At 43.2% G+C, this 13,727-nt stretch overlaps 1 protein-coding gene across 7 annotated transcripts in view; it reads right to left on the reverse strand.

The window, feature by feature from the left end:
- Positions 1-12,971, reverse strand: part of EPHA5 (EPH receptor A5) — a 323,325-nt gene extending 310,354 nt beyond the window's left edge. For 4 of the 7 annotated variants that reach the window (XM_054688281.1, XM_054688279.1, XM_054688280.1 and 1 more), the window contains exon 1: positions 12,732-12,971. In XM_054688281.1, the coding sequence (XP_054544256.1) occupies positions 12,732-12,921 (190 nt within the window). In that variant the 5' untranslated portion in view covers positions 12,922-12,971. Of the gene's footprint in view, positions 1-12,617; positions 12,649-12,731 lie in introns of those variants that run through there. The other 3 variants (XM_054688284.1, XM_054688283.1, XM_054688282.1) reach the window with 2 other exon arrangements.
- Positions 12,972-13,727: the final 756 nt, after the last annotated feature.

Here is a 13,727-nt window from a genome sequence, read left to right on the forward strand (position 1 = left end):
CAGGGCCACTGGTCCGCTCTTTCCTAGTCATGCCTTCTTGCCCCACACCACTCCTGGGTCACGATCTTCTGACCAAACTCAGGGCTACTCTCTCATGGTTCCAACACCCTAGTGCTGCTCTCATCCTCCCACGACTCCAAACATCTCCTAATCCTTCTCAGGACTACCCGCTGTCTACTTCCACTGTCAACACCATGTTCTGGAATATCTCTATCGTGATTGTTGCCACCCATCATACCCCAGTCCTCATTCGCCTTAAGGATCCCTCTTCTTTTCCCTCTCACCCCCAGTTTCCAATTTCCCTCACTCACCGTCAGGGTCTCAAACCCATCAGCCAACGACTTCTGGGAAAGGGACTCCTTACTCCTATCCACTCGCCCTGTAATACTCCCATTATCTCCATTAAAAAGCCTGATGGTTCTTATCCCTTAGTTCCAGACCTTCGCCTCATTAACGAAGTGGTGGTGCCTATCCATCCCATAGTGCCAAACCCTTACACCCTTCTGTCTCATATACTGTCTTCTGCCCCACACTTCTCTGTGCTTGACCTCAAAAATGCCTTTTTTACCATCCCTCTGGATCCTCAATGTTACTTACTATTCGCTTTTACTTGGGAAAATCCGGACACACACCTCCCAGCAACTGGCCTGGACAGTCCTGCCTTAGGGTTCCCGGGACAGCCCTCATCTGTTTGGTCAGGCATTAGCCAGTGATCTCTCGACATGTCATACTCCACCCAGCACTCTCCTCCAGTGTGTTGCTGACCTCCTCCTCTGCCGTCCTGCTCTGCCCCTGTCTCAGCAACACACTGCACAACTCCTCAGCTTCCTGTGCTCCAAAGGATACTGTCTCCCCATTCAAAGCGCAACTTTCAGTTCCCACAGTCATCTATCTAGGTCTTTGACTAACTCCTTCCTCCAAACAGCTGACAGTGGACCACAAACAGGCCATACGGGACCTTCCCTCCTCTGAATCGACAAAACAAATCCTTTCTTTCCTAGGTTTGGTTGGATTCTTCTGACACTGTATCCCTAATTTTGCTTCCTTAGCCAAGCCACTGTATGATACAGCAAAAGCCTCCCTGAAGGACCTCTCCAATCCCCCGGAGAGTCCGCAGGGTCACACATATCCTTCTTCAGGCACCTGTCCTTACCCTTCCTGATCCAGAAAAGCCTTTGCTCCTGTTCACAGACGAACGTTGGGGCACTGCGGCAGGCGACCTTTCCCAGCCTCTCAGACCAGCCCTGCGTCCTATCCCTTATCTCTCCAAGCAGATGGATCCCACCATTAGGAGCTGGCAACCCTGCCTTAGAGCCCTGGCGGCGACAGCTTCTACTCACCCGAAAATCCCTCAAACTTACTCTAAAAAGACCCACCCAAGTACATTCCCCTCACCGCCTTCAGGACCTCCTGTCTCGCCGCTCGCTCTCCACTCTTACTCCTTCCTGCTTACAAAATTTCCATATATTCTTTATCGAAAACCCTCTAGTGAGTCTCACGCAGTCTAATTCTCTCAACCCAGCCACTCTCCTGCCTGTCTCTGGCCACCTTCTGCCATTCATTCATGTCCTAAAATCCTGGAAGAAATGCAAACCTCCAAACTGATTCTCCTTTGTCAGATGCCTCCTGTGTTTGTAGACTGGCAGCTTTTGCGAAGATGCACGCGGTCAGCGGAGGGCCACCTAGGCCACTGCTACCATCGATCAGGTAATCGACACAGGAAAACTGCCTGGAAGAACCACCTCCCAAAAGACGAAACTCATAGCACTTAACCAGGGACCTTACCCTCAGCAAACATAAAAAAGTCAACATCTATATAAATTCAAAATATGCCTTCCTTATTGCTCACAGTCATGCTGCGATTTGGCAGGAAAGGGGGTTCCTTTCCACCAAGGGGCCCCCATCATAAACGCTAAACTTATCCTTAAAATTTTAATAGTCTTGCAGCTTCCAACTGAAGTCGCCATTATCCACTGAAAGGACACCAACTGACAATTCTTACGTTACCACAGGGAAAAACAAGGTGGATACAAGGGCTTTCGCTCTCACAACTGACTCTGCTGCAGACTCTTCCCCTATTCTCTATCTGTCCCCTCCATCACTCCGGCTTAGGAGCCTAATGAACGCCAATTCCTGAGTCTGCTCTTCTTCCACCCCTCCTTGAGTGCAAAAGTCTGACAAATACGCTCCCGTCGTCAAACCTATGCTCGCATGTCACCTCAAAGGGGAGCTCACCTACCTTCTTTTGCAGCTCACCAACTGCGTGGACACCTACCAAGACAGGATTGACCTCTCCCTACTCAGCCAACTGCTCCGGGAACACGCAGACCGGTACTTACCCAGTCCTGCCTCGGATCTCGACCTCCTCAACCAACCTTCCCTACCACTACATCCAGGAGACCAAGTCCTGCTCAAATCGCTTCAGCCAAAGCCACTACAGCCTCGGTGGACCGGCCCACACACGGTCATTCTCACCATGCCTACAGCGGTAACACTTCTGGGACACCCCTCCTGGCACCATCTATCACGGGTCAAACGTGCCCCTGAAGACACAGTACGTATGTTATAACCTGGGTCCTACTAGGATGTGCATTTCTTGTCAAAATCTCCCCTACCTCAGTGTCCTGGGTATGGAAATTCAAAGTTAGGGAGTCCTTTGTCTCAGGATCCACTGAGACCACCCACTAGGTGGGTACTGCGGAGTGCCCACAGGCTAGATGCACAGCACCTGTCACTCTCACCCTAACTCTTTCATCGATTAATAACCCTATAAATACCTTGTTTTGTTTCTTTACCATCAAACCTTAGATCACTGCAAAAATACCTATGGAGAATATGGGGGGTGCCCTTACCAGTCATGCACAGTGTACCTTCCAGACAAAGGCCAAATGTTCTCTCTGGTCCGTCATAATACGGGCTTCAATATGAGTCAAGTTAGCTATGCTATTTCAGATCCTTGGGACCAACGTTGGGTACAGGGAGTCCAAGCCGCAGGGTAGACTGGCTGGCATTCCTATCCAGTGGCAACACTGACTCCAATCACAGCTACCCCTGCTATCAAACTGATGCCCTTGTCAGCTTTCATTCCTGTACTTCTAACCTTTCGGTTACTTCTGTACTCCGAACAACAGCAAAGGGAAACTTTTTCTGGTGCAATGGCTCTCTCTCTCAGTGTATTAATTCTGCTACTCCAGGCCCACATACTCTCTCGTGGTCCCACAGTTAACTTTGTACAGACGGTCTGAGTTAGGTTAGTTATTCTCACCACATAGGACTAAGCGGGCAGCCTTTCTTCCAATCATGGTTGTAATCAGCCTGGCATAATCGATAGCAGCTGCAAGTATGGCAGGTGGGGCCCTGGGACACAGCCTCATTACTGCCCAGGAATTTCATGAAAGAATAGATACCTCCTTAGGAAAAACCTATGTGTCTTTAGCATCATTACAAAGACAGCTCACCTCCCTGGCACAGGTCACTCTCCAAAACCGGCGGGCTCTGGACTTGTTAACATCTAGTAAAGGGGGTACCTGCCTGTTCCTCAGGGAAGAATGTTATTACTAGTAAAACCGGGGACTTCCAACTCTCCGCTGACATGGTTTCAAAATCCTATAGTGTCATGGCTCCTCCCACTCTTGGGGCCAATACTAATGATAACCTTATTTTTTCTTTTCGCTCCTTGCCTCCTAAAGTTCATACAGGCTCGCATTCGGGAAATGTCTCGTACCACCTTTAACCAGCTCCTGCTCCATCCTTATTCTCGCATCCCTGCAGAAGACCCTCATAACCAGGCCTGAGCCACCCCCTTGGTCTTAGCCCCTTTTCAGCAGGAAGTAGCCAAAGAAAGAACCATCGCCCCTTTTCCTATCAACAAAAGGCTGGTATGAAAGGTCCATGCAGGAAGCCAGAATGCAGGAGCCAACCAGGAAGCCCACCTGGGGGGCAGGAATGTGGATACCTGCCTGGAGGACTCAGACAATGAGCCTCCCCCCTCCCCCTATGAGTCTCATCTCAGACAAAGAACCTCTACCTGCCCTACAAACTTTTCCCGCCGTACAAGCCCAACTACCCACCTGACCTCTCCTCTCCTCGCCCTATAAAACCCTGCTTCCCCCTAACAATGTGCGCAACTCCACTGACCCCCGCCTTGGGTCTGTGAGGTCCGCCCGGGGCGCAATAAACTTTCCCTCCCTTTGAGAAATGTAGCCTGGCTCTCCTTTTCTTTTCCACGCTGAACCTTTCACTAATCCTTACCCAATAAGGTGTTGACATGCATGTGATATGCAGAGGTTTTAGTCAGCTGCACTCCCACAACTAACATTTGTACGGTGCTCCGCCAATTAGAGAATAGTTTAACTTTATTTGCTCTCTACATTATGTGAAGTAGGTAGTAACTTACTACAGATAAATAAACTGAAATAAAAATTAATAACTAAATGAGTGTTCACAGAACTGAAAGTTAGTAAGTGATGGAGATTAACCAAAAACAAAACCCAAAAGAAAATAAAAACAAATATGTTTTGAATTCCAACATTTTTCTCTTTTTGTTTAATGTCAGAGCATTAGATCCTCTTCCTACTTTGTTTCACAGGATTAATTAGAGAGACAACAAACCTGCAAGATTAAATGGTTCTGTTGTTCCTGCCCACTTCCTTACCAGAGAAATCAAATATGATAGTTTGAAACTTGAAGTGGTTAAAATTTCAGACATTGCAGTCTCCATGTATTTCCTACTTTTCTCAGAAGGTGTTCTGTACCCCCTTGTAGGAGACTCTACACACTCCTTGCCTTGAAAGTAACTCCTGAGGGAGAAGGGAGTCCATTGTCTTCTTCCACAGGAGGAGGCATCAGCCTCACCTGCCCAGCCAGAACATGAGGGGAGGCCTCACAGAACTAGGAACTTGGCTCAAAGACAAAGCCCCTGCTGCTGACTCCTGCTGAGCTGGTGCCAGCAGGATCTACCTGCTGAGTTTGTCTTTCCACAGAAAAGACATTAACAAGCATCCTGGAACAGGAATGTGGAGACAGAGCAATGCAAATAAGTGAGTTATCTTATAGGAAATGCAAAAGTGTCAGAGAAGCTTTAAACTTTTTACTTCCGATTTACTTAGTTTAAAAAAATCACTTTACTTGACAAAATCTACTCTTTTTTTCTTTAGGGACTGGTTTCCAAGATTTATTTAAGAGGACTATATTGTCTTATCACCTACTGAGGAATCATGATTTCCTGGAATGTTGAAACCTAACAGGCAAGGCTTCTTACCTTCTACTTTGCCCTTCTACCTTGTTAAGACTAGTCAAAGTGTCTGACTGGTAAGGCAAAAGGAAGGAGGGACAGAGGGGAAAAAGATATGTGACAGATGAAAATCTGAGAAATTACTGTAAGAGACAAAAGACACTACCCATCTCTGAGTAAAAGAACAGACTGTATTTTCTCTTAGTCTTCCAATACTTAGCCTGAAACATGTTTCCAAGTAGGAACATTTTCTCACAAACCATATGCAAAATATTTCAACCCTCAAGTTTTGGCACCCCATCCCCCCTACCCCCCAAGTCATTTACTTAACAGAGTTATGGTCCCAGTTCAGTTAAGAACTGAAGCCATATGTGATGGACTGAGATGATGGCCTGGGCAACAGTCCAGCAACTAAAATAGAATTAGAATCATCACAGACTCTTTAATCCCAATTATTTAATCTGCAGGGTGTCTAATGACACAAGTATTTGGCATGACTAGTTAAAACAGTAGATCTTACAGAGAAATAAAAGGGAAAAAGCTAAATGAATGAAATAAAATAAACTCAAGAGGTTTTTTTTTTTTTCCATTTGGCTGGAATTTATATCTTCAACAAATACAAAATCTGAATGTGTACATGTGTATACGACGTGTAGGTGTGATATTTTTAAAAATTAGATAAAAAATAAAGTCCAAGTACTTTCATCAGGATCATTTTCATGCTGATACCACTTCGACATCCTTTCCCACTCTTTCTTCCAGACTCGCCACAACTCTCCCACTGTACATCTGGCCAAATTACAGCACTCTTCTTAGTAACTTTACAGCAATTGAAGCCATGATCACCTAGTATCTGGGAGACACGGATGGGGGAGAATGCATGTCCCTAGAATCAGCGTTTGATCAACAAAGTCTTATATGTTCTCTAATAGCTAAAGAAACAATATGAATGATATTTAAAAAGGAGTAAAGTAACATAAATGCTGACCACAGACTAAAACTGTAGAACTTATAGGAAGACTTAAAGTTTAATGATGAACAGAATTTACCAGATTTCTTTACATGGAATTCAATGTATATGGCACTCTAAATACTAAGTTTACACACATTTTTTCAGAGACTGTTTGGCAATATTAAATACTATAAATGATTCCTTACAGTTTTTTTTTTAAATCACTGAAGATAAAAACACATTTAAAAATCTTCTAACATTTAATGGCAGTTAATAAATATCATCACACTATACCATAGAGTTTTTAAACACTCCAAGTGGTACACCTACTAAATTAAAAGTTTCTTTTATGACTTTGTAACAGCTGATATTCTCATTATGGATACTAGATGAAAATTTTAGGTAAACTTTCTTTAAAAGACAAAAAATGAGCAAAACATAAATTACCACACTTTTCAGTGCATAATTCAAATTCGTATGCACTTTGCAGTATTTTTTTCTTGTAGTTTATTTTTTATTTTATACTAACAGATTATAGCAGGTAAGGTGGTAAAGACATTAAAAAAGAATTTTAAAATTATACTCAAGATATTTATTGATCTGAATCATAACTCAATTAGGTGCTTTCTACTGTTGCAATAATGTGAATTTTAACTTAGAGTTATCACTTGAATTTATGTAATTAGAATAAATGGAAGAACAAATTCTAAGTATGCAAATTTCTAGTGTCAGAAGAAAAATGTAAATTCTGATAAGCTTTTAATATTTTATAATATCTCTATCACTATCTATTTGAACTTGATTTATAAATAGCTACTTCATGATACACTTTATGGCAATAGTGATCACCCTATTTTTGTGGAAATTTTATTATGGCATGTTGCATTTTTTAATAAAGGTATTATCAAAAATGATTTGCTGTCCCAAATTTGAATTTGAAATTCTTAACTTATTTTTTTGTTCAAATGTATCTTGTTCAAATGCTTTAAAATTTATTTTACTAACTTTGAATAAAGTTTTAAAAAGAGTTTTAAAAAGAGAAAGGGAAATATAAGATAAAGGGAGACTCCTCTAAGAACTTACACAGATTGTTTTCAAGGTTAAAAACTATATAAAAATAGATTACTTACTTTTAAAAATAAACATTTGCAATAGAACAAATGGTTCAGAAAAGATTTTCACAGTGAGTAACTGTCAAGTCTTCCAGTTTTTCAATTCATCCGGAGTGCTTTAAAAGCATTATGAATAGAGCAGAGAATCTCTTATTTATCCATTTCTCTAGCAAATGTATCTCAACAAATTCACTTTGTTTATTATTTTAATAATATATAGTTAAACGTTTATAAGAATTATAAAATATTTCAACCTTTGTTTGCAAAGCCTTTAAAATTCATTTTATTGTGTATCCACCTTTATATACAGGCATATAAATGTACGTGTGCAATCTAGTCTGAGATAGAACATATGATAAAGTTTCTAACGTCAATTAAAATTACTGTCAGATGTGTTTATATACGTAATTGACTATTATAATGCTTTTGAAGAAATCTCTAACTGACTGATTATATAAATTTTGATCAGACTAAATGTATTTACCCAGTAGAGCATACCAGAAGGAGCTATTCTGCTCTATGGATAAATACATACTCACCAGAAATATTAGAATAGTAAGAGTCATTCTGAATCTCTAAGGTAGCAATTTACATGTTTAACTCCCCTATTGCCTTTATAGTTAAAACTCACTCTTGAAAAGAAATAAAAATGACAAATACTGTAATGGTTAATGAGCAAGTTTGGATATTCAAACTTTAGCTAATTTTGATGCTTTATGAAAATAATTGGAAAACTATTTTAAGATCTCTAAAAATGTCATAATCATCTTTGAATAATTAAGTACTCTACTAAATTCAAACTACTCATTAGTAAAATGGAAAAGATCTATCTGTTAATTCAAAATTTTAAAACAACATATAAGGAGTCATCATTACTTGTACATAGTAATTTCTTCAAGATATTAATAGCACATTTTTCCATTTTTAAAAAATTAAATTTGACTCATAAAAGGAAGAATAACTGGTTAGTTAATATAATCATATGCATATAATCTATTTTTATAGTCAATGGTAGCAAGCTTTCTTTCAAATGAAAGATAAACAAAAATTTTAAAGAAAATAATTAGCTTTATACAAATATGTGGGGGAAAAAAACCACAGAGCACTCCCAAAAAGATTCAAGTGGTCAAATCAACCAGGAAAAATATAGTGAAAATTACTAATGCATAATAATTTTCTCAACAGCAGTGATACTGAATAATTTCTAATACGCCATTAAACAGTTGGGAATGTTTATCAATAGTTACATCTCATTTTTATATTTTATAAAGAAATGTTCTAAGTGATCACATTTTGTACAGCAGAGTATTAATAATTTAAATAATAGTAATACATTTCTTAGTATAGAAAACGAGCCCTTTCCCATAACAACAATATCCTATAAGAACTGAAATACAGAATTAATAGTATTTATGAATGATGATATTACAAGAACATTTTCAATCAAAGGAAAAATTTCCATGGCAAATGCAAGAATTGTCCACTCTCTTCTCTATCCTAGATGAGGAAATAAAATCCTCTTACCTGTCATCCAGACATCAGACAACCAAGATCTTCATGTACCTCAAGATAAAACCTAAAACTTCAAGACCCAACCCTCAGTTCCCGTTTCACTTTTAAAGCAAAAAGCCTAACTATTTATGGCCCCTTCTAGTTTCAACAATCTATGATTCAAATAGGGGTAATGGCTCTCTTTTTGTGTTCAGTAGTGTCCTGGTGAGGGAATGATTTTACTGTCCCTTTTCTGTGGGGTCCTGCTGCTTCCTCTAAAAGGAAATGAATTACTACAGGATGACAAGGTCACAAAACAAAGTCATTTAGTTTTACAAATCTATTATGTCTTCCAATCTGTTTTATGGGCCTGGTCCTATTATACACCAAGAAAAACCCTAAAACAAACTTTCTTCCTTTTCTTTCTACTGAAAACAATTACAATTTTATGATTGTTTCAAACAGTTTAGGCCATCACTTTTCCCTTTACATGTTTCTCTTTGGGGCTTTTTTGTCCCCAGAACCAATCCATTCCATTTTCTCAAACATACAAAACATTCAGGGACAAGAAACTGGACTTTCCAAAACACGAACTGCTGACAACTGTCAGAAACACTTTACTGGGACATTACTGGCTGTAGCTTCAATGAATTAAGCTTGATTCACTGCGGGTGAATCATTTTCAATGCAGAGCTGTTCAGCAGTAATTGGCCAAGAATCCCTGCTGCGAAAAGCACTTGTCAAATAATGCTTGTTTACAAATATATCTCCAGACAGCAAAAAGTGGCAGTTACTGAATAAGTTCAGGGCCACCTCCAATATTCATAACAGTGGACATGCTTCTTTTACACATTAAATCTATTAAAATTTTCACTTGTTGATACACTTGCCTATATTTATCTTACTTGATCATCTTAGACAAGTTTCTTGCTTAACATGCCTCTAAATTATTTTATAATGCTGTGTCTATTTAACTATAGTTGAAAGGTTTCTTCCACATGTAATTTACGCCTAATGCATGTAATAAGAAACTTAATTTTTTTAATCTTAGATTCAAGCTAAAAAGTAAGTTTTTTTCTTATTGTCCATTATCCAATATATGCTGATTTTCATTGTATATCAATTCAAGCTTCTAGGTATTTATGTTTGGCTTTCCCTAATTATTTTTTATTTCTGTATACCTAAATTAATTTTTTAAAGTGAGTACAATACCTCTTATTAATATAAACTCACATTTATTTCTGCCTTAAATTTCCCCTCTTTTATAATGAGAACATTCATATTATACACTTACATAAGACATATATATACACTATAAGACACACATAGACTATAGTTTGAGAAATCGCTAAGCATTTTATAGGTTACAGAAAACAAAGTATATGAGAGCAAGTTATTAATAGACACAGTGCAGGCATTGAATCTTTCAGTTCCTTAGCTTCCTAAGTCCCTCAAGAAATAATCAAAAACAAACTAAAAAATTCAAATTTAAGTCTTAAATAGACTGCTGTTGTTATTAATATCTTAATACATTCTCTCTGATCAGTTTATAAAAGCACTATTACAGAAAAACAAAATGAAACTAAGGACATGAATCTTACAAAAGAAACTTAAAGATCTGGAATGATATTAATGAAAAGAGCAAAACTGTGTTCGACAAAGATGGGATGAATGAGATAAAGTCATAGATATTAATATATTTTTTCTATTTATGTAAAATAGTAATATGTTCCAATATTTGCCCCAGACAAAAAAAACAAGCTTTTATGTTTAGTCTTCAGAGCACTGGGGAATAATATACCCCTAAATTTTGGTTAGATCCCTGCAACCCCTTCTCACTATAACCCAAGTTTTGATGTGTTCCAGTAGCAATCCAAGCTACTTTCCACAAGATACAGGTTCTGCTTACAATACTTTCTAGAATCAGACTGGTTTATTTCCTTGCTTCCCTGCTTCTTTTTGCCTCTTATTCCTTCCTGAACAGTCTTGGTCTCAGTTTTCATTCAGTATCACCCTCCCAGAGACTTCATCTCTTCCAGTCTCTAAGCAAGAGCTACTACTCTTTTTAACCTCTACATAAGCCTCCTTTACACAATATACCTTGGGGGGGAAATGAAATAACAAGAACATGAAATGATAAATGTGTATTACTATTACTCTTCAAAAACAAGATTCCCTTCCCATGAAACAAGACAGCTAATAAAAGGACTCCTAAGTCTGTCATAATACTCCAGACTTCTAACACAACAAATTTAACAAGAGATGTTAAAGGACTATGACTTCAGAAAACACTTTCAACTCACCGGGTTTATGCATGGAAGATCTTATCTATACATATATATGTGCATACATATATACATACGCATGGACGATCTTATCTATACATATATGTGCATATATGCATATATATCCCCCCACAGTATATATGTGTGTATGTGTGTGTATATGTACGTGTATATATGTGGAGGGAGGGCCGGAGGGATGGATGGATGGAACTGCATATAATCCTTAAATTAGATGAAAAAATAAATTTAGGGCTTAAAGAAAGAAGTTCATGGCAAGGGGTGGGGAGTCTGGGTCTGCCCTGCTTTCACATGGCTCATAGCAAGCTGGCAGAGCTCCGAAACCAGCTCAGCGCCTCTCCCGTGGCCAAGACACTACCCGTGCAAGTCACGAGAACACACACGACTCCGCCGCCGCTGCTTGATCTTTCCGGTCCAGCTTCCCCTGCCCCAGGAGGGGAAGGAATTTTTTTTTAAGGTTCTGTGCTTCACTTAAGACACCGGGAGCCCCAAAGCGGCCCCAGCCTTGCAGCCGATGGGGGTAGGGCTCCTGATGTTTACGTAGTGGAGCTGATCGCCTCGCGCAACCCAGATCCGGATCTAAGATGTGTCCCCCACCCGAAAGGAACGCGCGCCCTTGAGCTGAGACCCGAGCGCAGTCGGGGTGTGAGAGGAGGGACCCCGCGGCAGTGCCCCAGGGGCCGAGGGCTGCCTGCAGAGCGCTGGCGGGAGGAGGGACTAAGCTCCACTCCTGGAGCTCCCGGCACCTGTGAGGCGCTGCTCCAGCGCGCGGCCCTACTCTCCCAGCGCCAGCCGAGACAGTGGTGTGGGTTCCGAGCGCAGAATTGGGGGTGGGGAAGAGGGTTGGGGACTCCGGGATCGGCGCTGGCTGGAGGGATTTTTCTGTCTTGGAACCCGGAGACATAACCCTGATGGGTTCCAGCAGCAACTTCCAGGCAGGGACACTCCCCCCTCCACCTCCCGCGGTATCCCACCTTCCCGCCTGCTTCCACTTCGCCTCAGTGTGATGACGAGCCCCACAAAGTGAAGGGCACCCCACAGTGTGGGGCGCCTTCTCTCCTTCGCCATCCCCCTCCCTCGAGAAATAATAGCTCTCGTCACCCACCCCAGAATAGCATCTGGTGATGCCCTAAATAACAACTCCCAGAAGGCACTTTCCCCCAAAATAAAAGAATCCAGCCACCCCCACAATGTTTCCCATCATCAGCCTCAAATAACGGTTTCTGAAAGCCCCACCGCAACCAAGATCCGGATCCTTGCGCTTCGGGCAGCCCCTACTCCTTCCAGACCGAAATGTCACTTCCCCACACGCTTCCAGTGAGACCCAGCCGCACCCAACCTCCCGGAGCAGGTCCCAGACCCCTTTCACCCTCTGGCTTCTAACTTCCCAGCCCCCCAGCCAGCCTCTGTCCACATGGAGGTCGCTCGCCCAGCCCTCCGCTGCTAGTGTCAAACAAAGCAACCAGAGAGAGCAGAGGGAGCGCGAAAAGGCCAGAGAACGCGGGCGACAAATATTAATTCCTGACCAGGCGTGAGGTTTAGTCCGCGGCAGCAGCATCCAGCGCGCCCCGACCCGCACTCGCAGGCCCCGCCTCGCCCATCCGCCCGGGTGGCCGCGGTCCCCACCCCCACGGTGCTACCTTCATTGCTGGGGCTGGCCAGGAGGGTCCGGAGAGCTGCGCACAGTAGAAGGCACGTCCAGAGGGGGGCCCTGCGGGGTGCAGAGTAGCAACCGGCCAGAGACGCAGAAGTGCTGGGGGGCTCGCCGCTGCTGCTGCCGCCGCTCGAGGGCCTCCGGCGTCCCGCACCCCGGGGCCCTGAGCCCCGCATCTTCCCCGGCCGCCTCCGGCGCTGCTGTCCGGCGCCGCTCTGTGCCCGGCTCAGCCCTCGCGCGGGGGGCGAGGGAGGCGCGCGTCTCCTCCTCGATCCCCGTGGGGTCCTTCGCCTTCTGGCACGCGGCTCCTCCGAATGCGGGAGCCACGGATCCTCTGGAGCCGCTGAAGTTTGCTCCGGCGCCTCTCTCCCTCCTTTCCAGCGGGGCTAAAGGAAACACTAGTTAGGGTTGCTGGTGCAGCTCTGTTCTGGGCGCGAGGGTGTCTGGCGAGAAGGTCCCGCGTCCCGTTCCTTTGCCTCTTAAGACTTTTTACGGATTGCAGTCTTTGAGATGCCACGAGGGGGAAAGATAAAGGCTCCTTTTCGGTTTTCAGGGTTGACATGGACGAGGGTCAGGAAGACAAGTCATCTCAAGTCAAGAAGGAATCGTCGGTTAAAAAAAAAGAAGAGGGAAAAGCCGGGTGGCTGAGGATAAAAGACGAGGAATTGAGAGGATACGGGGTATGGGGGATCGGAGCGAGGCGAGCAAAGGGAGAGACCCAGAGTTCAAAGAGGCTGGCAGAAGGAAACAGCTGCGGGCTGGGGACTGACAAGGGGAGGGTCTGAGCGCTGCCAGCGGGCAGAAGCGCGGAGCCCGGCGGCGGCCCGGAGCTGCTCGCGGTCCCCGCGGGTCGCGGAGCAGGCGGTGTGCGCGCGGCTGGGGAGGCGAGGTTGAAACTGCACCGCCACGGCGCGCTCCTGCTGTGTCTGGAGCTCCGCGGGCTCCCTCCCTCCCAGCGCTGCGCCTCCCTCCCTCCCCCCCC

This window comes from Talpa occidentalis, unplaced genomic scaffold (genome assembly GCF_014898055.3).
Source record: "Talpa occidentalis isolate TD23 unplaced genomic scaffold, MPIMG_talOcc4v2.1 talOcc4.6, whole genome shotgun sequence".
Taxonomy (NCBI): Eukaryota; Metazoa; Chordata; class Mammalia; order Eulipotyphla; family Talpidae; genus Talpa; species Talpa occidentalis.